At 45.3% G+C, this 24,771-nt stretch overlaps 2 protein-coding genes across 3 annotated transcripts in view; one reads left to right on the forward strand and one right to left on the reverse strand.

Moving 5' to 3' along the window:
- The window catches only part of EVL (Enah/Vasp-like), a 124,035-nt gene extending 104,817 nt beyond the window's left edge, over positions 1–19,218 (forward strand). Inside the window, 12 exon segments of the mRNA XM_009891081.1 lie at positions 3,074–3,135; positions 4,398–5,261; positions 5,528–5,648; positions 7,240–7,354; positions 8,013–8,134; positions 11,482–11,542; positions 13,296–13,362; positions 14,703–14,769; positions 14,875–14,937; positions 17,034–17,100; positions 17,481–17,538; positions 18,600–19,218. Of these exon segments, the coding sequence (XP_009889383.1) occupies positions 3,074–3,135; positions 4,398–5,261; positions 5,528–5,648; positions 7,240–7,354; positions 8,013–8,134; positions 11,482–11,542; positions 13,296–13,362; positions 14,703–14,769; positions 14,875–14,937; positions 17,034–17,100; positions 17,481–17,538; positions 18,600–18,637 (1,705 nt within the window). The 3' untranslated portion in view covers positions 18,638–19,218.
- Positions 19,219–23,680: 4,462 nt separating this feature from the next.
- DEGS2 (delta(4)-desaturase, sphingolipid 2) overlaps positions 23,681–24,771 on the reverse strand; it is a 14,688-nt gene continuing 13,597 nt past the window's right edge. For both annotated transcript variants that reach the window (XM_009891038.1, XM_009891036.1), the window contains exon 3: positions 23,681–23,824. In XM_009891038.1, the coding sequence (XP_009889340.1) occupies positions 23,681–23,824 (144 nt within the window). The remainder of the gene's footprint in view (positions 23,825–24,771) is intronic.

Consider the following 24,771-nt stretch of genomic DNA (forward strand, 5'->3'; position numbering starts at 1 on the left):
GTAGGGAAACTGGTTACCCGCGCCTTTATGAAAAACTCTGAATGGCCGGAGATTTAGTAGGGATTTACGTATGACTATTAAATGGGTCAGTGGGTAATGATATTTCACTTGAGATTTGTGAGATTTACTTTGGAATAGCAGAGCTGTCCTAAAGGTCAGAGGAGAGCTGCTGCTCGCCCAGAGGCAGGGGGATGCCGCCTGTCCCCACCGCCTGGCGGAAAGCCCCGATCCAGCACTTCATTTAACCCATGGAAATCACTGATTCGTCAGACCGTATGTAACTCAGACCTCAAATTTAGGTGTCTAGTCTGTACATTTAAAGTGTGAGCAGCTTAACTACATCAGATTTTTTTTTTTTTCATTTAGAGACAGTAAAAGCCTTTTGGGTAGGTATTACTCAACTGCTACAGGGCACATGGTTCTGGGAAAGCTTCTTTTGCTCCACTGGACTGGAATAAGCTATGCCAGTAGATGCACTTAGATATTACTGCATCTGCACTAGAGGATTTTCAGCTTTAATTACGCTGATGCGTTCTGTAAGCATAGAGCAGACCTAATTTTAGGCCTACTTTTTTTGAACATCTTATAAGCAGGCAAGGAAATGAAGTTATGGTAACTACCCTGCAAGTGTGTCTGTTCAAAAAGTTTTTGAGAGACCTTTACACAAATGTTAAAAGCATATATTTTTAAGTCAGAGTGTAATTTGCCCCCTCTTACACTTTATTCCTTGCATACTCCTTAAGCGGCCTTGTGCCAATCTCAGGCTTTATTTAGTTCCACTGGAATAAATTTGACTTCCTAAGAGTGTAAGAACTTCTCCTTTTAGCACGTGTGGGAGGGTGCATTTGGCACGTATAAACTGCCTCTGCCCAAGGGCAGACAGGGCTCGTATGAACCTCAGTGACTTCAAATGGCAGTGGCTGACCCTTGTTTTGGGGAACACCCCACACCTGTATCTGCTCTGCAGCAGCTCTGATGACTTGGAGACGTCTTACTCATATTGCTTTCCCGGTCTGTCAGACTGGAGTTTTCCAAGTCTGTCCTCCAGATAAACTAGAATTTACCCCAGGTTTAACGAGGAAAATTCATGTGTCAGGTTGTTCTTCATCATAAATTTTACCAATAAGGGCCAAGCTAAAGTAGGGGACAGTATGCTTAGGAAATTCTTAGTACATGGGGTTTACAATTGAAATTTTAACAGTGCAATTGATGCTGTTGCATATGTGTTCAGCTCATAACTATCAAGTAAGAGCCAGGGTATGTATTGAAGTAGATTTCTATTTATTTGGCGTAAAGTGTCATAGCTTAAATGAAACCAGTTGAATCAGCCAACAACCAATGCGGTCCCTCAAAGCTCTTTCCCCTTTGCACATATAGTAATTTTCTCAGCTGCCTTTTGGTTTTCCAGAAATTGCCAGTGTTTGATGGACTGCATGTCCTGAACATAAAACCAGTTTAGGATTGATCCCTCCATAGTGAATAATTATAATCGTGAATTTTCCTGTCCCATCTATTGAATTAGAATTGAAATATGGGAAATTTGTTTTACAAATGAAGACATTATTTTTTCCTTACATAATGTAACCTTATTTTTCCGGACTTTTTTTCTAAAAGAGCTTATATTTGTATGTTAGAAGATATAATTATTTAAAATTGCAGACTCGGGAAAGTACAAGTAACAATGTAATAGGGAGATTTCTCTAAAATATTACATAGAGTCAAAATACAAGTGTTACCCAGAGTTAAGCTTGCCTTACTGCACAGACCATGAAGTTAAGTTGTTACAGAAAAAAGAAATCTCTGTGCAGTTAGGACTGTCCCAAACGTATGTGGAACAAATTCAAGGCAAACTTGGTCTAGAAATCATGGAAGAAAATGATCATCAACCTTATTACCAAGTGCTCCAGTAAGGTAACTTCAGAGTTGTGTTTTAGTATTGCTGAAATCCTCAGCCCATATCCACGCGTATGGTAAAAAGCCTGGCAAATAGTCTAGTTTTTAGCTCTCAAATCTTTTTAACAAGAGAAATGCCAGGGAGGGTGTGTGGCCGGGGTCAGAGGAACAGCTCTTTCTGCAGAAGCGCTAAAGCGTGCGAGAGAAGACCTCTGCTGATAGACCCTGGGAACTGCACGTCTCTGGAAAGCAGACCCTGGGAAAAGGCTTGGCAGTGCCTTTCCCTCTGGGACACCAGGCCTGAGGTAGCACGGGAGCCAGCAGCTCCTGGGGGGAAAGATGCCCAAAAAGCAGCAGCACAGTGTTGTGATTTGCATTTGTGGAGGAAACGCGGTGGTCATGGTCCCCATGGCCACGCTGGCCGGCACAAGGGTGGCTGCGCTGGGCCATCAGGTGGCAGGCTGTCAGCCGGGTTGTGCAGCTGGACGGAACAGGTTTTGTACAGTCAGTACTCAAACGCAGATCAAGTTTCCTTATATTTTAGTTTTAACTAAAGTCCTCTGGGCTACTGATCCGTAAAAGACTCAGGGCTGTGTTATTTTATGTGAGACACCCCTTACTCTTCCCCGGCAATCATAGAATGATTTAGGTTGGAAGGGCCTTTGAAGATCATCTAGTCCCAACCCTCCTGCCGTAGGCAGGGACACCTCGCACTAGACCAGGCTGCTCAAAGCCCCATCCAACCTGGCCTTGAACACCTCCAGGGATGGGGCAGCCACAACATCGCTGAGCAACCTGTTCCAGTGCCTCACCACCCTCAAAGTGGAAATGCTCATCTACTTCAGGTTAACCACACGTGGTTGCTGTGCTCTCATGGACCTGGAGCACTGACTGTTCCTCCTGCAGAGCCCATTAAGGAGTTATCGTTAATGGATCAACCAACCCCTGTAGTGTCCAGCAGGTGCAGGGCAATGGCCCGATGACGCTTCCACAACACGTGCAATGGCACCACTGTGGCCAGAGCAAGTGAAACCAAACCCACCTCCATCTCACGGGAACAGCATTTCTGTGAGGGACTGACTTACACCACCCGAGACACACAGCTTCAGTGCTTCTCAGCTTTTACTCAAAATTGTAAAGAATACATTATGACCGAGGGTTTTTTTCATTGCTGTTTTAGACAAGTGATGGAGCAACAGCAACAGCGCCAGGAATCTCTGGAAAGAAGAACCTCTACCACAGGCACGTATCAAACCAAGCGGATATAGTCTCTCCCTGTTTGTCCCCTCTAGCTGTAGTTGGGTTTTGCCTGGTGCTATACAAGAGCCACACTGCCAAAAGTGGTCATAGTTAAGATTAGATTTTAAAGCATTTTCAGCAAGGGACTTAGACGCGTTTGGGCATGGTTGTGTTGTTGTGCAGAGGCTCCGGTCTGGGGATGCAGGTGGAGCTAGGTGGGTTTTGCGCTTGGCAAAATTTGTACAGCTGAAGGATTTTAGGCATACCAAGGTGGCCTGGCTGTGCTTCTTCCACCCCCACCAGGAAAGCAGGTAGCACAGCCACTGCAAGAGTGCCTCCGTGTTTCCAGGGGATGCCAGCCCAAAGGGGTGGACGTGCTGGATGTGCCAGGCCAGGTGCTCCCCATCGCTCTGCAGCACAAAGCAAACTGCAGCGCAGAGGAAAATATAGCTCTAGATGCTCATCGGTGGGGATTTTGTGGTCATGAAGTGAGGAGGCTCGTGTGAGCTTAATGGAAAAAATATATATATTTAATGAGCTTACAAAAATCTTCTATAGCATATTAAGTTGCACTAAGCTGAGAGAAGAGATAACAGGAAGAGCTTATAACTAGTCGCTCTGCGTCTCTGAAAGAAGGCAGAGCAAGCGAGCCAAGATGGACATCTTTTGTTTTGGATTATGTTTTGGGGAGGTTTTTTCAGTTAATCTGGCCACATAAGTGAAATGTTTTTCCTTAGCTGTTACAACTTTTTAGGTTTTCTGACGTGAAACCAACTCAGACATACACACATACCTTAGTCAGCGACAGAAGTTGTCGGACTCTGTTTTGGTAGAGGTTACTGTGTGCTATTCTGCATAGGAAACATAGCCAAAATCCTGCCTTGGCATCTGCAAGGAGCGGGACATGGCTCTTGGGGCCTTCTGGCTGTCCGTTTCCTGGCTATGAGGTGGGCACTGCTGTGTTCAGCACGTCCCTTGCAGCTGCCCCTGGTGCAAGGGTGATGCTTGTGATCCTGACTCAGATTCACACGGGGCTTGGAGGAACCTCACTGGCACCGGAGCAGCCAGCCCTGCCCATGCCACCGGTGTCCTGCCGAGGGTTGGAAACCCCCAAGCCGGTGCCTGCACCATCTCCTCTTCGCTTTGTTGGAGTTTCTGTTCGTGTTTACTTTGTGGTTCCCTTTTCTCCGTTCCGCTTTGCCTTGGTTTCGTTCCTTGCTGTGTACCCATCTTATTCTTTTCATTTGTCTTTTCTGTTCTTTTAGTTTCCACCCTTCAGATAAGCGTGTGCTCCCCCCTCCCTCAGCCCCAGCCTCCTCCTGCCACCTGCAGTAACTGGGGTGCTCCTGCCCCTGCTGCTGTGTCCCCACCACCACCTCATGCCAGAGCTGGCTCTTCATCACCCACTGTCCCCGAGCCCGCCAGTCAACCCTCTCCCAGATCCCTGCGGAGAGCCAGGGAGACCCCGCAGCTCCTGCACAGGCACTCGGCCTCCGAGCTGCCAATGGCCCCACATTCCTCCTCTCCAGCCTGCCCAAACCGCAGGACCATAACACCAGGCATCAGGCGAACCTCGCTGTCTCCACCACCTCCCCATCCTTCCCACCTTCCCTTTGCCTCTCGCCAGCCCCTCAGGCGCTCTTCTCTTTCATGCTCTCCTCGGTCTTCTGCTTCCCCCGCAACAAATGCACCACCTCTGCAGAGGGGTGATGTCCTGCAGCCACGTGGTCCCACCATCCTACCTGTGATTCCTGTCCCGCCTGAGAGGGTCAAGGGACCCACAGATAAAGCAGGCCAGGAGACCTCAGCAGATGTGCCTCTGAATGGCCATCCTGAAGAACAAATTGCTTTAGGCCCCTCTGGGACCCAGGTGAAAAGCGTGGATGGGACCTTCTTTCCACACCTAGGTGCTGCACCATCCTCCCCGCTACCCACCATCACCAGCCCCCCCGGCTCCTTTGGCCAGGCTCCCTCCCCATCCTCCCATCCATCATCTCGTCCTCCACAGCAGTGGTATCAGCCCATGTCACACTGTCTTCCATTGCCTCCCCCTTACGCTGCTGTGTCTGAGGTGACTATGCCCAGGAGGAACCCTCCTTACATGACTTCACCAGCCATTGCCCACTTGAGTAAGTACTGATTTTGAATGAGTTGCGACCTGTATAAAGCCTGAGCTTGCAGCCCCGTTGGCACTGCCCGTGACCGCTAGAAGAAGGGCTGAGAGACCCAAGGCTACTCCTGCTGTAGATGATTTCTGAAACCGAGGTGGAAGAGTATCAAACTCACTCAGGACTGGTCCAGGGACCTTCTGAGCTAAAAGCAAGGCAAAAAGCAAGAATTACAGGACCAGGGTGCTGTAGCTGGGTTGTGGCAATGCATATTCTTACTCTATTAGCCCAGAATGAGATTTTTATCATTCAGCAGAGTCAAGTCGCATTTGGCAGCGAGCTTCGTACAAAACCTATTTTCAGCTTGTCCAAAAGCTGCGGATGGGCTCTTCTGAAGCTGGAGGCCAGGTCTGTGGTAGACTTGTTGTCTGTGTAGCGCTATTGGTAGAGGTTGTGATTTTTGCTCTTTTTTTTAGGCGGTATTTCTGTTACCAGCAAAAGATGTAACATGGGTTTTGTTGTAGTTACCCAGAACCCCCTGTGCTTGTGTAATTTATTTCATTCTAGAAACTCTTTTCCTGGTAGAAACTGCATTTATAGTTGAGGGCTTGTCACTCTAACTATTCCAGCAAACCTTTTTCATTGCAGGCACATCAAGAGCTTGGGTCTGCCACTTTGCACATGGTCTTGATTTCTCGCGCTCGTCTAAAGCCTGCAGAGTTAGAACAGTTAGGAGCAATGCCTATTTGCAATGCAGATGATAGGTTTTGTGACTTGGACCCATTCCTGTTTATAACTACATATAATGCTTAAATGATGTCCCTAGAAAAGGAAGAAAACTGAGAGGCATTTCCTTTCACTTTCTGCTAAAAATATTACAGCAACCACTGGAGGCTCAGTCCTTCAGCTGATATAAGTCCTTGAAATCCACTTAGTTCAATAAAGTTATTTTAAACTCACATCGGTCCATTATTTTGACTCAGTTCAATTTCTGCCTCAGGCTGGCCTCTAATTAGGTGGGTGTAGTTTTGCAATTACAATTAACTGTACCCACAATGAATTACTAGCTATTATGTTCATGAACCAAAGAGGGCTTGAAACATTTAAAGTATTTCTAATAGCAGCTATGGTTCATTCCAAGAATGGAATCGGGAGTGTGAAATAATGGTAGAACTAACCACAGAAATAAGGCAGTATTGTAAGAAAACCTAGATAAGAAGAAAACCAGGCTGCTAATGTTAAATACAGTTTCCAAATGTTCCTCGGTCAAAACCCATCTGTCTTTCAAAATAACACTTACTGAACAACTGAACCTGTGATTATCTATCAGGAGCAGCCTGTTCTGAGAGAGCCTAAGGTGGGGGCATACCCTTGGGGGGGTGTATTTGTTCAACTGACCCGTTACGGACAGGCAAAACACTGTGACGGAGTTACCCACCATCAGCTCCACATCCCTCCAACAGACTGCTGCTTTGAGGAGCTTCACTGAACCCTGGGTGCTTGGAGCTCGACTCTCCCCCCAATATTCTGCAAGACCGGCTGAGGCCACGTGCTTTCTGTTCAACAGAAAGGAGGAGGTGTCACTGTAGCCCATAATTCTGGCGAAAAGCTCATGTTAACTGAAGTCCACGGAGTTGGCTGATGTAGTTCATTGTCTCCATGTAGAAAGCTATGACAGCAGCAGCAGAAGATGCCACTTACGAATTGGGAAGCGTTGTCTGTGTTCTGATTTCAGCACAGAATGAAACACTAGCCCAGCCAGGGAGACGAGGAAGGAGAAAGGTAGCTTATTAGTGACAGGGTCTCACAGAAGGACACAACTGTAGCTGATTGACCACTGATGCAACCACCATTTCCCGTTCTTCTGCGTGCTTTGTGCTTCCTTGCGTTGCTTACTCATCACGCAGTCAGGTCATGGCCTTGGGAGTGGGAACGTGACCTTGTGTATGGGCTGGAGGAGACCACGCTTCACCTCTAATTCACATTCTCTGCATTTCAGGCCCAGCACTTCCACCTGGCCGGCAGGCGCCGGCCAAGGGGCTGGCACTGAAGATGGGTCAGTGTCGGGGCTCGCAGCAGCTCTGGCTGGTGCCAAACTAAGGAGAGTTCAACGGGTAAGAAGGTGGCACTGGGACTCCCCAGTCTGGCTCTTCTCCACTGCGGGAAGGCCTGGCGCAGCTCGGTGTCATGGTCTGCAAATCCAGCGTGAAACATGGTGAAACATGCTTCAGCTGACCGTTGGGTGAACTTTCTAAGTGTGAGTTTGTAGTGCGAGTAAAGCTGAGCAGGAAATGTCTGGTAGCATTTCTACGCTTAGGAAAATGTTAATTAACAAACGGCTACAAGTTCTTATGTTGCCAGCATTTCATTACTTCTGCAAAGTCCACCATTGTACTATCTGTTAGTGTTTTCTGTCATTATAAGTGCTTAAAACTGCACCGTACTTACAAAAAACAGTGTAGATTGTTGAGGCTTCATGTTAATAGGTGTCTACTTAGGCAAGGGTTGCAAAACCGTGCATAAATTTGACCATGAACCAACAACGCTGTGGGTTTTTTCATCATATGCCCATATACTTGACAGCCTCACCCAGACTGTCCTGGTTTTAGTAAGGTCCATGTGGGTCTTCTTCCCAAAGCAGAATGCATCCTATCTCTGGTTTGGGGCTGTGATTGTGATTGCCATTCCTAATAATTAGGAAAACTAATCATTAAGGGTGTGGTTATAAGCGAAACTCTTTTCATTAATTCCAATGTTGATTTCTGTCTTAAGCCAGAAGATGGTTCAGGAGGGTCCAGCCCCAGTGGGGTCTCTAAGAGCGATGCCAATCGAACAAGTAGTGGAGGAGGCGGAGGAGGACTAATGGAAGAAATGAATAAATTACTGGCAAAAAGGTTTGTACCTAGTCTTCAATAAGCACTAAGCATGAGCTCTGCTGCAAATTGTGGAACAAGGTGCTGTCATTTTTGGTTAGCGATGGGTCACTTTTTGGTGCTGCTTTGCAATTTGACAGGTCCTGCATAGATGTTAGTCGGCAGCATCATCTGGCCTTTAGTATGAAATGTCGATGTTGCAGCAATGATACCTGGCAGAGTTTAGCTGCTGTAGTAAATCCTGCAGTGTGGTAACCTTCAAAGATGGTGATCAATATATCCACTGTGGTTTGGCCATTTTACCAGGTCTAGTTCAAAGTTACTGTTTTTGGAAAGAGTAAACTATGAAAGGAGCTTAGACAAACCATTCTTTCTGCAGCACATTCAGGATGTTGGGCCCAAAAATATAAACAGAAGTGCAGTAAAAGGACAACATCTTGGTGGTTAAATTGTTATCGATTCTCAGGGTGTTACAGACAGTTTAGCCAAGTTATTCTCCACTCAAGCAAGTTGTGATGTATCAGCTGTTAAAAGGCACTCAATTATTGCAATTATTTTTGCTTTCTCGTTTCCCCTGATTCCATCAGTGATGTTCTGTCAGACTGTAACTCCCAAGTTCCTAGTGTTAGATATTTTGGTTTTAGCCTTAGTTTTTTTTAAACTTATGAATAGTGAAAAAAAAGGATGAGTAATATAAGGAAGAGAAAGTACAGTTGTGCACAGAAATGGAGCTTTTAAACAATGTTGTCTAGTATAAAAACAGTTCCCAGTTCAGAGGGTCTGATTCCAATTATCCTCTATGCCTTCATCATTTCAGAATTAATTCTGAAAATGGACAGTGGATGCAATCCTTTGGAAAGTGTTAAAGAAATACAGAACACTATAAAAAGATACCAGCAGATTAAATAAATAAATAGATAGTTTTCTCTCTGCTGGGGCAACTAGCTCTGTTCAAGCAAGCAAGCTAAATGGACAGCTCATATGCTTGGACATAGAAATCCTATAAATTTCTGTGGTTCTAATCTAAAACGTACTCCAGTACGGCAGTGGTATCTGGGTGCCTTCAGGTGTTCAGGGTCGAATCTGCTCACTGTCTTAACACAAGCACGTCCACTGCCATGAGCACTGTGCTGCCTCCACTCAGAAAATTACTGACCTGCAAATCCTTTCCCAGGGAGCTGACAGCAACAGAATTGTCTCCTAAATTTTGCTTCTCAAAGCCATGGAAGTCACTGGAAATACACAAGTGCCAGGCAAGGGTGCGATCTGGGCACACGCTGTTAAACTGACAGTGAGGGGACTCCTTTTTGGCTGCAAAACCCTTTTTATGTGTGATGATATAGAGAAAGGAAAGAACCTGGCACAGTGTTTCAGGTTGCTCTTAGGAAACTGGCAGCCAGGAGGTAAAAAAGATGTTTTTTAAACTGAGCGTGTTCTACACAGAAACAACTGAGTGATGAGCATGGGATCTCATGGGCCCTTTTCTGAGCAGAAAAGCACATGCTCAGAAACAGGGAATGAGTCTAATGCTGGGGAAGTAATGGAGGAAAACACTTCTGAGAGCTCAAACGGTATAAAATACAGCTCTCTAGATTTAGTGGCCCCCATGAGAGCAGCCTTTTGCTTCAGGACTGAAGTGCAAGCGGAATAATGAACTATCTCACAAATGACTATCATTTCTAGCCCAGTTAAGTTTGTTGCAGGACATAAATATAACACTGTTCTCTCACCCTGGCAAATATTTCCCTGGCTCAGGTGCGTAACCATTTTATTTCCTCAGAAATATCATCTAAATATTATAGAGAGACTATAAAATTATTACTGATCTAATAAAATTATTAATGCAATTGAGTAGAGATAGAAGTAGAAGAAGTAGAGAAGTAGAGATAGAGCACTGTGTCCTACAAACGCCTGTGTTTTACTCCTCTGTTTTTTTGTCAAATTTACATCAAATCCTCCAATTTACGAATCCTGTGAGACTTTTCTTTTGCCAATGATATGAAAAAAAAAATAATCCTGTGACAAACTCTGGCAGTGTTTTGAAACTCAGAAGCCTGTCTAAGTACCACTTGGGATTTTAATTTTTTGGGGTGAGATTAATTTTGTCCATCTTAGAATCAAGACTAAATGAAAAAAACTGTCATACTGGTGTTTAAAAAAAATCTGCTAAGGGTAGTGTTTGCGGGTGGATGAGGATAAGGAATATCACAACCAAAATCCATCTGGAGACTAAAGCTGCAGTTCCCCTAATTGTCTAAAATGGGAAATTGGATATCTAGAGAATCAGTACCTGGCACACTTGAGTGCTGTTTAGACCCTAAATAGGGCTTGAAAATCAAGAACTGGTGTTTGTTTCTTCAGCCAGTGTGGCTTAACACCCAAGAAGCTTTACCATGCATTCTTCAAAGAGAAACAACCAACATCTTTGTTCCCTCTCGGGTCCAATTGCTCCAGTGGATGGACTGCAGCTCTTTGCCACTTGCTTCTCAGGGAGCTTTGCCTCTCCTTGGGAAGCAGGGCACAGTGAGGGTCTCAGGTCTTCACTCAACTTCTGCAGACACCAACACCACCTGGGAGCGTAGGGCTCAGGAGCTCTCTTCCCTTTGAATTGGCTTTGAGATGGCAAACATCTCCCATCACTCACTAAAGGCACTTGAAAACCCAGGCTGGTGCACTGCCGTTTCCTAACTCCTGGCCTTCAGCCAGAGCTTTCCCACCCTGGAGGGAGCAGAGGTCTTAGCTGAGCAGAAATGGTGCCCCCTCTTTCCCGGTGAGGATGGACCTGGGTTGAAGGGCTTTTCTGACTGTCTTCCCAGGACATGGGAGCACTGCTGCCACCCTTTCTCTGGGAGGGAAGGGGGATGAGGGGATATAGGAAAGGTGGCAGAATGATATTGGAGCTGGCTGAGAACATAATGTTGTCACTGCAATACCCACCTGATCCACCTGTGGAGGGTTGGGTTGGTCCTCAGAAACCCCAGTGGGGGTTTGGGTTGTTTCTCCTGTGTAGGACACAGGAGCCACCACTTCCTGAGCCCTAGAGAGAAGCCATCCCTTTCTCACTCAGTTTCATACCCAGCTGCGCTTCCTTCCTCCACTTCCACACATTTCCTTATGCTCTGCACCCTGTGTTCCTCTGTTAAACGCCGCCTCGTAATATTGCCCCTCTCCCTGAGTCGTATCGCTGAGGTCTGGATTCCTCACCTCCACCCCAGTCCTACGCAACCGCACACATCCAGCCTTTGTTGCATTCCCCGGGATGAACTAAGTAAATAATAACTCCCACCAGAGCCTGAATCAGCCTTCCCATGTGGAGGATGTGTTTCTAGAGGGTTGACTGTGTGTCTATCTCATGTTCCTTTGCAAAGGAGGAAAGCAGCGTCGCAGTCAGACAAGCCAGCTGACAAAAAGGAAGAGGAAAGCCAAAACGTAAGTGAAAGACTCCTCGCTGTTGCGCTCTTGCAAATGTGTTGATGCGCCGCCTTGTAAGCCAGAGCCCTGTGCTCATTCGCTGTGTGTGGCAGGCAATGACAAGCAGAGCTGAATGCACAGATTTGCATATTCAATCAAAAGCGAAATGTAACTGCTTCCACCTTTCCTGGGAACAGCACCCTATAAACAAGAATCACCGCCTTATTCGTAGGTGAGGTTTGTCCAAACCAGGTTAATAGGCACTTTTTGGTGGTCTGATCCAAGTGTTGTAGGGAGAAGCAGATTCTTGCACCTTAAGAAAATGCATCGAACTTTCTGGCAAGTCAACTTGGGATCAAGTTCATGTCTCTTACCTTAAATTTGCGGCTTCAGCTAAGCTGAAGTGGATCATCAACCATGTGGCGTAACTTTGGATTGCCAACCTCCATGCAAAGCAAGAATCAGCTCACTTTGGACCCCAGAGCGCACATAAAACATGTCTTGGGGGGTGGGGATGGTGAAGGGGAAACAGTGTATGAATCTTTATACCATTCAAAAGTTAAAATTTGTGTTCGTGATATTTACGCTACAATGAGATAGAATTTGGACAACTTCAGGGAACTTTGATTCATTTCTGTTTTAACTGTTCTGTCTGTATGTAGTCCACAAAAGCAATTAAAAAAGAGTTTTGATTTGACTCAGTCTTTACCCTGAACTTGATGCAGCAATTTTGAGTTCAACATGCAGATTAAAACACTTTTTTACCTGCTGAATGGGTAAAGCGTGGCAGATCTTTCCGGTTTCAAGAAAGGCCAAGATTTACGGTGTGTCCCTTCCCATGCGGTCCTTTTCTGGGCCGCTGCTCATACAGCATTCCTGTTGCTAACCAGTGCCCTTGTGAAGGCTTTCTGCCGTGGCTGCAAGTTCATAAAGCACTGTGTGTGCCTCGTATCACCTATACAGAGATATTCCCTCCAAAGACAAAGTTAGAGCTGCTCAGTAGGAAATCTGTTCAGGAAACGTAGGTCTCGCCCCAGTCTGAAAGGTTTGTGGCAAGAGCAGGAATAAGCGCTTTGCACTGCTTAAGGAGAAAAGCAGCTATTTTTTGCATGTTCCTCAAGGGATGCTTCAAGCATGGAATTTGCCTGTTGAACCCGCTACGCAACCATTGTTCTTAATCTTGCCCCAGAGCTGGTTTTGAAGCAGAGACTCAAGAGATGAAAGGCACCATTTAGCTTCTGTTGAGCCTCTGCTGTCTTTCTGCCCCTTCTTCTCTCTCCTTGAAGCTCTGCATTAGTTTATATCCCAAATCAAACCTTTTGATAGCACCAAACTGTTTAGAAAGGCGTTTTAGAGAACATCTGTTTAATGTGTACTACACTTTGTGGTGGGGGTATCTTCTGTCAAACTGGGTGCAATTCCGTTTTATAATGCACAGTTAATGCTGTGCCTGAGTGTGTTTTGAGGGCTGCTAAATAATATTGACATGTCAAATATATGGGTGAATGTTTTATGATCTGTCACACATAAATCCCAGGAAAAAAAAGAGTCCAAATCTATGATGTAGTGTTTAATCTTCCACTTAGGAGCAGTATTGATTGATTTAGTTACATTCTGTTAGTACCTGGACTGCCCTCACTGATACCAGTGGCGGTCCTGGGTAAAAGTTTGGGATCTGATCTACTGTTGTACCACCTATGCTGCAGCTGGTAGAAGAAGACTCTGCACTTTGTCTCCAGAATTAAGTAACGTCCTGTTTTTCTCTTTGTAGGATGATGCTAGCACCTCTCCTTCACCCAGTACACGAGGTCCCACCCAGCAGCAGCAAAATTCATCAGGTATTAAATCAAACTGTTAGTGGTTTAGTTGTCTTCATCTAGTCTTCTCTGCCACCTCTGGACTCTGGGTTCACTGTTCTACTTCTGAGCACAGCAGCAGTAACGAACAGAATAATTCCCAAATGCCTATTGTTTTAAAAACTGTACTCAGCAAGAAATGGTGATTTTATATGCTTCACAGCCAAGAAAATGACAATGCAGCCAATTTAATTAAAGGGGTCCAGACATGTAGCTGAGGATCTGCGTGCACCCGAATCTAAGAGAAAAAAAAGCTATATTATTTTACTTTTGGTAGTGTAGCTGTCCTGGTTTATACAGTTGGGGTCAGGGTCGGAAACCATTGTCCTTCCTTAACCTAGGAGCTTGTTGCAGCAAGCCTGATCCTAAGAGTTACTAGGTGAAATTAAGGAGCCCCCAAAGTACGTTTTCCCTACGATGAGTTGAAATAACTTTCTCTGAGTAGGTAAGTTGCAAGCCAGTCAGATTCATCCTTGCGTCAGCCTTGGCTTTCATACATGCTAAAAGAAATCTCTCCCAAGGGAATGAGTATTTAATCATTCCAGCTTCCTTTTGGAACAAAGCCACGATTTGCGTGTTTTGCAAGGGAAAGGGAGGAAGCCAGGAGAAAGGTGCACATAAATGAGGAATGAGATCTAGAGATTTCCTGGGAGTGCCCATAATTCTTTTGAAGAGCTTTTTAGGACCTCACAGAGGAGCAAACTCTTGTGTATAAAGTTGTCTATTATTCAAGTCTCTGAAACAGTTCACTTTATTTTAGACTATTTGCATACGAGGAGATTGGGACGATAGTAAGTGTTTTCAGTAACAAGGGTATGTAGTGCAGCTTTTGGGAATGTTCTGCAAGTTAGAAATGTAGACAACACTAAATAAATTCTCTGTGGAGATTTGCATAGTGGGGGTCTCGCTGCCTTTTGTTAGATACACCCACATTTTCTGCCATCTCTGCAGACAAAAAACCTAATACTTTTTAACTTAAAATACAAATAAGTATTGTAGTGAATAAAATAAGCCTTTCAGCAATTAGCCTTTATTTCTTAATAAAAGTGATTTGTGCTTTTCCTCCTGCTGTTCCAGTTCCATATCTTTTTAGTATCGTTTAACTATCCAGTCCCTAATTAAAGGGATCACTAAACAGATTCTTGCCAATGCTTTCTCTCTAATGTAGGCAACCGCACTCATTCAGCACTCCTGTTTTGATGGATCTTTCTACGTCACTCATCCTCACTGAATGAAAGCAGCTGTATAAGACAATCAACTTCAGGATTTTTTATAGTTAGAGAAAAAATAATAAACAGTAACTTTTTGGTTTTGTTTTCCAGACTCTGGGAAGAAGCCATGGGAAAGGAGCAATTCTGTTGAAAAGCCTGTATCTTCATTACTTTCTAGGTGAGCTGCACGGGGCGTCCCTGCGGCTGGCTAGCAGCAGGGCTGGTCATGCTGTCCCCGTGGCACACGCACAAACTCATGTCTCGTTTCATTCCATTGCTGTAGAAATCCATCAGTGGTGAAGAGCTGTGAAGCTAAGAGCCCCACACAATCCCACGTGTCTTCTAGGTACTGGCTAACAGCCTGGCTTCTTAACCGTCTTGGCTTGTCCTTTGGCTAATCCCATCATTCAGCACTAATGTTTGTCTTCTGTCACGTCTTTTACTCATTCTCTTACAATCCGCTTTGTCTGTCGCTGCACAAAGTGTGAAGGTAGAGCGTGTCATGTCAAAGGTTCGTTCCGTGGAAATAGCCCCCTGCTCAGGTGGGCACGGGCATCGCAGATGTGAATCCCACTGAAGCAAGCACTTAAAGCATCCATGCCTGTGAATCAGAGGCACAGGCTTGGCAGCGTGCTATGCCATGTGGAAGACAGATTTTGGAGCATCTTCTTACAGCAGGTTCAGGATGACCCTGCCAATAGGAGAAGTTTTCATTGTCCAACCTCTGCAGAAATTCAAAAGCAAAGGCAGAAATGATCTAGAGAGCCTGCAACTGGGAGAAGGGAAGTTATTCCTCCATCCATGCAACTGCAGTGGATGCATGAGAAAGGAGAGCAAAGCTCGGTGCAATGTTAATAACATCGGGCTATAGCAAGGGCCAGCCACAGACAGGGCATTCAGAAATACAGGGTACAAAAACTAGCAGGTGTCAAAAGCCAAGAAGCGTAAAGCAGGGCTCCAGAAGTCCCGTCAGTCAGAACAGCCCAGCTGCAGTATCACCCACATTCTTACCCACAGAGATGGAAATTAAGTTTGGTATTGGACAACTAAAGAGATAATTCTTTCCAGTGCCGGTCCAGGACTACCCAGTGTTTCTGCAGTACTGAACACTGAGATGGATGGATAAGCTGAATAAGGAGGCAGAGCACAGACTTACACATGTTTAGCATTTACTGCAAAGAGATGTCCTTTATTTTACACTGTTACTTGTACAACAGCGCTGATAGTCTGCAGAGAGAAAGTTGCCAATGGCAACTATCTGCATGTACTTGCTGCTGTGTTAAAGATGCTGGAACATGCCTGCCCAAATATTCAGAGGGATGCGCCAGTGTTACTAGAGCAGAATACAGTCTCTCCAGCTCTCCTAAAACCAATGGGACACGTTGGTTCTAGGAAATATTTGAGGATTTCCGATAGATGTAGAAAGACCATTCTTTCTCATTGCAAATAGGAATGAAATGTGGGCTACTTAAAGCCGCCATCCAGTTTTCGCCAGCTATCTTCTACAGTGCCATTCCATCCTGGGAGGAGGAGGAGTTCAATGGGAAAAAAATCTTTTCCTCCACACCTGGAGCAGTGCTCAGACTTTGCTTGCTCGAATTGCTTTTGTGGGGAAAGAAGGGCAGCTTTCAAAAGCTCTCACTGGTGACCTGTTTCTGTTCCTGTTCAGTTTGATGGTATTGGCATCTGTCTTAGATCCCAGCTTACCTATAAGATGGTAGGAGACATGTTAAGATTTTCCCAAGAAAGGGTTTCTAAGAACAACCTACCCTCAGGGGCAACAGAATCTCCTCCAGCCCCCACTTTGGGCCCCAAAATGATGGCAAAGTTATTTGAAGCCTTTTCTACGAAATATATAGCATGGGTAATAAGCAGCTTCTGCTTCCTTAATTTATTTTATCAGCTTTCATCAGAGTTCAGCCCACTGACTAATACCATCCTGGAAGACCAGTAACACTCAAGTGTACTAGCCATTACGGGCAGACTGGCTTTGGTTCTGGGTCAAGAAAAAGCACCTGTGCTACACAGTGCTATCAACAAGCTCCACTTGCCTCAGGCTTTCCAAGGAAAGGATTATTGGGTTATTACTTTCCCTATAAGGTTTTTCTAACCTGTATTCCAGTATTACTTTAGCACCTGATAAAAGCCTCGGTGGCCAAGACGGGGTTGCTGTGCAGAAAACCAACTGAGAAAGAGAGAAAAGCAAACATTTAGCTCGCAAATTGCAAGTCCTGTAATAAAATACATTGTTAACAGGCTTTATCCCCTGAAGTCACCTCAGCATTTTCTAGTTTTGAAATCATTGAGGCCCCCGACACCAGCGCTCGAACGCGGGTGCTCCTGCCATGGGGTGGATTTCACCCACTCCATGAGGTGGGTGTAGCTTGGCGTGCATTGCAAGGAACTGACTGGCTTTCTTCTCCTTTTCTTCTGTTTCTCAAGGATGAAGCCAGTGAGCAGCAGCAATGACGTGGCTATGGATGCCTTAGATTTTGATCGAATGAAACAGGTGAGTGAGAAGGTGTTTGGCACTTCAAGAGCTTTGACGAGCTACCCATTTTCCCCCATGCATGCGCTGTACAAGCCAAACAGCTGTTCAGTCTTCTGGTTTCCGCTATTAACTAGGTGCTTAGAGGAGGGCTAGCTGGTGAGCGGCAAGAGAGCGCAGTCTCACTGCTATTTGATGAAGATGTCGGTACAGAAACGTGCCAATAAGTATGCCAGCATCTTCTGCGTCCTTGGCCTGGGAGCGCAGCCGTAGCTGTTAGTGGTGCTAGGCTCTGGTCATCAGCGGAGGCGGGGGACGCAGCACAACCGCGTTAAACTTGCATTTTCTTCCACCGGTCAGAAGGAAATTCTGAGCAGCTGACTTGTGTTTTGTCTCATCAGGAAATATTGGAGGAAGTTGTAAGAGAGTTACACAAAGTGAAAGAGGAGATAATTGATGGTAAGAAAGAGAAAAATTATTATTTTTCTCATCTTTATGACTAATTTCCCATAGATAAGATGATAGGAACTGCAGAGTTCCCTGGTGGTGTCAAACTTCTCTGAGCAGCTCTGATTGATATACGCATTTGAAGAAGAAGCATCTACCTTATCTGAGCTCCGATCGTGATATTGTGTTCACATCCTTTATTTTTATGCTGTTGGCGAGCATTTTCACCCCCAACCTGTGAGAAATTCACTGGTCGGTGTTTCTCACAGGTGGGAGGGTGAAAAAGGGCCTGCCCATAGCCCGTGGCACGTCAATTTATCACAATCAGGGAGCGTGAAATGGCTTGTAACTAGCTGGCCACGCAGGTCCGGGATGAGGAGGGGACAGAGGTACCAAACTGAAAATCCTTCCCAAGCATCTTCTGTAGGCTTCCTGCGCTTAAAGAGCTATTTCAGACCTTCACTTGATTAGATCTTTCCAAATAGTCACGTATTTTTCTAATTAATTGAAAAGTGCAACAGCTGTACTGAATATATCAGTATTTTTTTTTATAAATTGCTCTACAGTATATGACTAAATGTATTTTTCAGGGCTGTTACTGAAACGCAGAGCAAAATACCTATTTGAACCCCGCATTAGGGCATACGAAGATGCATGTCCACACCCTGCACTCCCCATCTCAGATTCACACAAAGGGGGGGAAAATGAGGAGACTGTAAACCAGCTAAAATCCACTCCCTGTCCCCTCGCCCTACACCCGTGTGTTCACAAAACCTCGGGGCAGTTTGCAGTTGAGGAGACCCTCGCCCGTACGCTACCGCCCTGGCAGCTTGGCCCTCAGAGCCTCCCTAGTCCATTCCAGTGCAAAATAAGACATTCACATAAGCCACAGACGCAACTTCTCGAGCCAGTACTGCAGTTTGCAAGCAAACAGCTGACTGCTTACCCTTACTCATCCTTTTACCCTCCACTCATCCTTTTACCAGCGTCTACTATCTGCAACCTCTATACTTAGCGTTTTCCATCACACTGGGTATGACATTATGCATTAACTTTCTGGTTTGCTTTTCTAGCCATACGGCAGGAGTTGAGTAGGATCAGTACAACATAATGATTGCAAAGCATTTGGACGGTACTAAGAATGCTAGGAAGATCGGAACGTTTCTAAGTGTACCAAGGTCACGCAAGATGGTGAGAGAGGACACCGGCACTGTCTTTGTTCTTATACCCTTTCTATTAGCAGACTCAGCACACTTTGAAGCTTGCTGCTGCCTTGGATTTGCTTCATTTTAAAAGTCTTAATCTAAAGAATATTAAATTTTAAATTTCTGGATTTTTTAGATTTCATCTGACACTGCACATTGGATTTGTCAGCCTTTTTTGTATTTTGTATTTGCTTATTTAAATGTATTACCTTTCTTTTTAGTAGTAGATAAGAAAACACGTGAACCATTTGCTTTTGATAGATGACTTCAAAGTAATTTTACTAGTAGTCTGCAATGTAAATGAAGATCCTTTGCCAACAGAAATGTATTGTGGCATCACCAGAAGAAACAGAGACATGTTAGTTGTCAGCCAACAAGTTCTTTGTCTCAGAGTTATCACAATATAAAAAAAAAAAAAAGAATGGTACGTCAGTGCATCACAGTATCTGTGTTCATATTGGTAATAAACTGTTTATTGTCCACATGGCCCTGCCTTTCTTTGTTTCATTTGTCCCTTGAGCTCCCGCGTTTTTATGTCACTTGGGTTGACAATGAGAGGAAGATGACCGAGACTTACCGTGGGGTGGCAGCTGTGCCCGGCCAGCGCCACAGAGCACCAGGAGAGAGCCTGAGCGTGTCACAGCCAGTGCAACGGCAACAGCCCTGCCACCTTTTATAGGGAGACATCTGCCCAACCCTCCTCACCCTCCTCCTGCAGCCAGGCTGCGGCAACCTCAGCGACTTTTGGCCATAGGCAGTGAAGGACAGTGGCTTACGGCTCTTCTCAGGCCACCACTGACTGTCCCACTGCATCTCTCTCCTGCCATCGCTGAAAAAAACCCAGGTCCCATCACCTGCACTCGTAAGGGCTTCCAGTAAATAAAAGGGAGGTAGTTATGCAGAACAAGGCTACCAAAGGCATTAGGAGGATGCAAACTGGAATCACTGGCACAGCACTGCTCAACTAGAGGCTTAAGGGGAGTTATTTGTGAATATCTCACATGTTGCCTTTGTCTTCTGCTTTATTTCATGGAAAGTGAAATGAGTACAGGACACCGAACACTGAGCAGCGCACCCCCAGTCATATCTTACAGGTCGTACAATTTTTTTTCTTCAGAGCCATTCTTTCCACCAGTGCAGTCTTGGGAATTTCTGCTTGACTTATTTTGGCGCAGGCTTTACGCGGCAGTAGTCTTGATACCATCTTCTTGATAGCTTTGTGCAAAAGGCCAAAGATTGGGAGTTCGGCTACTGAAATCTGTCAAACATTTCCCAAACCCCCTCCTTTGCTTCGGGCCTTCCTGAAGCTTTTCTTGCAGAAGAATGGTTTCGGGAGCAGAGCCTGGTGCAGCATTTGAGGAAAAGCTGTGGCTGTCCCCTTGCTCGCGTCCCCCAGACCTCCCGGAGCTTGGCAGCAGGCAGGAGCACTGCCTGCCAGCAAGAGGAGACCCCGGAGAGGAGGTGGGATGGCATGAGCTTTGCAGTTTGTTGTAAAATGTTACCTGCTTTGGCTCAGAGAGCATGGGGTTGTCCTTCAGCACTCTTCAAAGCAACCCGATCTGCATTTTCGAAAGGAGTTTTTTCTACAACGTGGTTATACTTTAGATTAAATGCAGGAGAAATTTGGGTTTAATGCAAGGGTGAGCTCCAGACTGAGCCCCATGTCTGTTAGCTGTTTAATGCCAGCAGAAGGCGAGAGACAGGTTAGAGTGGGGTTAAGACTTCCACATGGGAACTAAAGCAGGCAGATGTGGATGTACACCACAGTATGACAACCTCAGGACCAGGAGAAGGAGCCTTTTCAGTAGGAAGAACACAGACAAGCAGCAGTAATAGCAGAGAGTATGATGCTCTGTTGCATAAATCTCATACAGTAGCTCATGCATTTCTTAATTATAAACCCATGTCATGGCACACCTGACACCGGCAAGTACTTTTCAAAACTGCTGCATCTCAGATGATCACAATTGTTCTGTGAAAACTCTCCTGTAATCTTAATTAAGCTTCAGGAAGTTGGGACCTGGCGTGGTTCGTGTTTTGCCTTGGAATGTGGCGTTATGCCTAAGGTCAGTAATAACCGCGTTGTAATTCGGGCCGTGTGTACAGCCTGGATACGGTGTGCCCTCTGTTAACATCAGCCACCCACTGTAAATGAGTTTTTCTTACTTTCTTCTCCTACCGATGCAGGCCACGTGTAATGAAGACATACATAATGTTGCCTCTGTAGAGAAGGGTGTCCCTTCGTGCTGGGCTTATTGAGGGTACTGCTGCAACAGGGCCAGCCACGGGCATTTTACATCAGCAGAAATCAAAAGGGGCATTAACGTCCACTCCAACAGCTGGGACAGCTACTTGTCCCTCCTATCTCCTCTTTGCCAGAGCATTAGTGTGGCCACACAATGAAGGGGATTTGGATTAATTTTTAAGCAAAGAGAATAAAACTATACATAGCCCCGGTGTTCTTTTAACCTAGACCCCTTTGCCCTGTGGTTACAAAAAGAAAAAACCCCAAACCAACTTCACTGGTAACGGCAAGGACAAGTGCCCACCGGGAGGACAGGATCGCAGCCTGCTCCAGCAGCACCCACACGCGTCGAAACTCGGCTCACACCACACATCTGCAGGCAGCAGGCTTCCAGCCACTTCACGTTCCCACTGAGACGGGGAGGGCAGAGCAGGAGGGCTGTGGGGCTGCCCAGGCAAAGCAAGGTGGGACCGTGATGGAAATACTGATGGGAGGCAGGATAAGAAGAGGTTGCCAATTTTGGTTACCCTCTGTTTACACCACAGGCTCTGTGTCAGGCTAGGCTAGTAATCTATGGACCACATAGGTGACTGCATCACGGAACAGCTGAGTAAGGGAACCACAGAAAGGTCACTCTCCATAGAGGAGAAGGACAATAGTCAGATTGAGGAAGATAGCGTAATCTTTATTATGGTTTTTATATTAACTTGCTAAGTTGGCCAAGCTTGCCAAGGATACAGAAAGCTGAATATGTGATCATGGAGTGGCAGCAACACCGAAGTAAATTAATAAAAAAGTGAAGCTCCTGCCAGTGAAGTCTGAAGCGTCAGAAGAAGTCCCGTTCTTCCTCTTCTTTTCCAGAAAAAGAACCAGACCAAAACAGTATCTGTGAATGAACTGGTAGTCAGTCCCTGCATCACAAAGGTTCTTGCACTGCTGAGCAAACCTGGGCATTTACCCAACTGCCAAAATCAGACAGATGAGGAAAATGGAGGAAAGGGAACGAGAGGAAGAGGAAGGACCCAAATTGCAGCAGGCTGTCTCAGCTGCCTGGTATGCCAGGCTAGCTCAAGGACAGACTGACTCATTGGATCCAGTGCTGTATGAGGAAGGACTGAAACTGTGGTTATTGAGGAAATCAGGTCTAATAGCATACTTTGAGGGACAAAATGGAATGCACAATAATCCTTTACTTTGTTACAGACACGGATTTCCAGAAGAAAACAAAAAAGCCATACTCTTAGAGGGTTAGGGTATAAGAGGACCTTTGTAGACTTACTCTCTTTTAACCACTTAGTAAGGACAGAAATAAGCTGTCAGCTTTCCAGGGTGGAGGGAAGTTAGGAGATAGCATCTGAACTCCTGACTCACAAGATATCGTTCTGCTTGGAGAAAGGTGTGGTGATTAAGGTTCTTGATGATACAGAATTACTGAGGGTAGCCAGAAGTTGATAGCTGGAGAGGACAGGCAGGAAGATTTATTCCATTGGGTAGAAATGGCAGATGAAGGTTGATGTCAATAGCACAAAGTAAGGCACGTAGGGAGAGAAACAACCCCAGCACCATGTTCCCTTAACACCCATCCCCTTAACACCATCAGTGTTAAGCTTTTACATAGTTGGAGGATCACGTGTTTCCCAAATGTCAAGTCGGTGCCCTTTGAATGACAAAGGGAAAAAATTACAATTATTCTGAAGGCAGTTAGGAACAAACGCCACCACGGTGTCTCCATGTCTTCACTGTCACATACTCCTAACTCCTATTCACAGAAAGAGGTATAATATAGAGAAGACGAAGAAAGATAACCAGGAATATTAACAACCTTGGTAAGCAGCAATTAAATCGAGCACCATCCCACCCTCAGAAGGATTTATAGTGGGGAAAAGTATGAGAAACAAGAAGTTATGAATACTGTTGAAAAGGTAAGTGAGGAGGGTACACACAGTTCCTCCAGGGGCACATCCACGCTGCTGATCAGGCTGCAAACAGGAGACTAAAGGAAGGGTTTCTCCATGTCACCCTTCAGCTCTGCCACTTAGCTACACTGAGTATTATGGCCTAAAAATAGAAATGGATTCAGAAAAGGTTTAGACAAAGCCCTGGAATAAAGGTCAAACAGCAGTTACTAAAATAATGATCAAAATGTACAAAAATATACACATATTTCATTGCATATACAAAAATCTCTTCTACCAGCCATTATCAGAAGTGAGATATTAGACTAGACAAGACATTGAGCTAAAGGCACCCTTGTGTTCTCCAGAAAGTATCATTTGCTACTGCGTGCCGGACCTCCTTGCTTCCACAGTCCTGTGCACACAGAGCATCTACATCTAATCTGGCATGAAGGGAACCCAGTCCTAACCTACACACACGCATGCTCACACATACACACACCATTCTCCATTGCGGACCACGCCAAAACTCAGACTTAGGCACACATGGCCCAGGAAGTTAATTCTAAGCCTAAACCAAAGGTTCACATAATCGTAGCTCGCTCTAATCTAGTTTCTCAGAGTTACGTACACAAATAATCCTTTATAAAATAGTGCATCCGATTGCTTCATTTTCACACTCGTCCTCTTGGCCTAAGGAGCACACACCAACGCTACTTCAGCACACACAAACATCCTTCTGCTTCTGCAGAAAACTCAAGTCATTCGAATGAACAAACACCACCGATGCAGCAGGCAGAGCTAGTCCGTTAGCTTTCTTTCGCCAGCTTGCATAGTCTCTTAACCCTTGAATAAGGTCCAATACTGTCATCAAAAACAAAGTCCCACAGAACTCGAATCCAGGACTGGTGATGTGGGAGGTTATCGTAATATTCTGCTGCAATCTTCTTCACCTGGAAGAAGAAGAGAAAGAACGAGCTGTTTAACTGCACAGTGTCAGGTGTGTGTCAGTCTTCACGTACAGATCTGATAGCACAGCCATAACCCGAAGTTACCTGTTCCTGCTTGTGAGCTTCTGAAGTTCAGCCAAATGAAATGTACTTAAACACACTTAGATACTTCTTAGCAGATTTCTGATGTAAGTTTTGCCTCGCTATGTCAGAATTTGAAAGATGATGGATCGCTGCCTTCAGTTAGAACTATTTTCTCTCATTTGGGAGGTGGAAGGATCTCCACAATGAGATTACTAATCTACCTTCTAAATTGCCAAGACTCCAACACACTGTATTTAAAGCCCTGCTTGCCACTCATAATACTCGTCTGCTGAGGGTTCTGGGTATATACCAATATATACCAATTGAGAAAATGCCAGACACAGCCTTGCCTACGCTTCGTTTTCTTTCCTCCATTCTGCTACCGTGATGCAAACCTGAGAGATGGGTTCCTCTGGCAGGCAGAGGAAATTGCAGGGGCAGTCCGTTCTCTTCAGTCTGGTGTTTAAAATGGTGCAAGATTCGTTACTAGATCATGAGCCTAATAAATAATTTTATCCCTGTTACAAATCCCCAAGTCTTAAGACTATTGCCATCAGAGAAGCATTGTGCATCATTGGGGATGGCGCTTGTAGGAAGGCCACAACCAGAGAACGAAGAGGTTTCCAACCTGGCAGGTTCACAGGACTGAGGATTTCCAAGTTGTCAGGAATCCCTGCTCCAGCTTGATGTTCTGCTTTTTGAACACACTTATGAAGCAGGAGAGTCTGTTAACCATTGTACACTTGCACGTAAACTGCTTGGGCACGGTTTTATTACAGCTCCACCTCCTAGACAAACAAAGCTTTCTTCTAGAGTAGTTTGTCTTGCTGGACAGCATGACTTTTTGCTTCGGAAACCCTGCTGAA

This window comes from Charadrius vociferus, unplaced genomic scaffold (genome assembly GCF_000708025.1).
Source record: "Charadrius vociferus isolate BGI_N301 unplaced genomic scaffold, ASM70802v2 scaffold228, whole genome shotgun sequence".
Taxonomy (NCBI): Eukaryota; Metazoa; Chordata; class Aves; order Charadriiformes; family Charadriidae; genus Charadrius; species Charadrius vociferus.